The 207-nt window shown below is 75.8% G+C and overlaps 1 protein-coding gene across 1 annotated transcript in view; it reads left to right on the forward strand.

Annotated features, from left to right (window-relative positions):
• Positions 1-207, forward strand: part of NDUFS7 (NADH dehydrogenase (ubiquinone) Fe-S protein 7, 20kDa (NADH-coenzyme Q reductase)) — a 1,777-nt gene that overhangs the window by 744 nt on the left and 826 nt on the right. The window contains exon 3 of the mRNA XM_010159428.1: positions 189-205. Within this exon, the coding sequence (XP_010157730.1) occupies positions 189-205 (17 nt within the window). The remainder of the gene's footprint in view (positions 1-188; positions 206-207) is intronic.

The following is a 207-nucleotide window of genomic DNA, read 5'->3' on the forward strand; positions in this document are numbered from 1 at the left end:
CAGCCCCGACCCCGCCGGGGGCCGCGGCCTCCGCCTTCCAGCCGGGGCGTGCGACGAGGCGTCAACCCGCGGCATCCCCTCCCCTCTGGAAAATCCCTCCGGCGGCTTCTTGCCTCGCAGCGCCCCCGCGCCAGGTTCTCCCTTCCCTCCCGCCGGCGGCGGAGCTGAATCCCGCCCGTCTCTTGCAGCTGTGCCAACGGCGGGGGG

Source organism: Eurypyga helias, unplaced genomic scaffold, assembly GCF_000690775.1.
Source record: "Eurypyga helias isolate BGI_N326 unplaced genomic scaffold, ASM69077v1 scaffold34789, whole genome shotgun sequence".
In the NCBI taxonomy this organism is placed as follows: Eukaryota; Metazoa; Chordata; class Aves; order Eurypygiformes; family Eurypygidae; genus Eurypyga; species Eurypyga helias.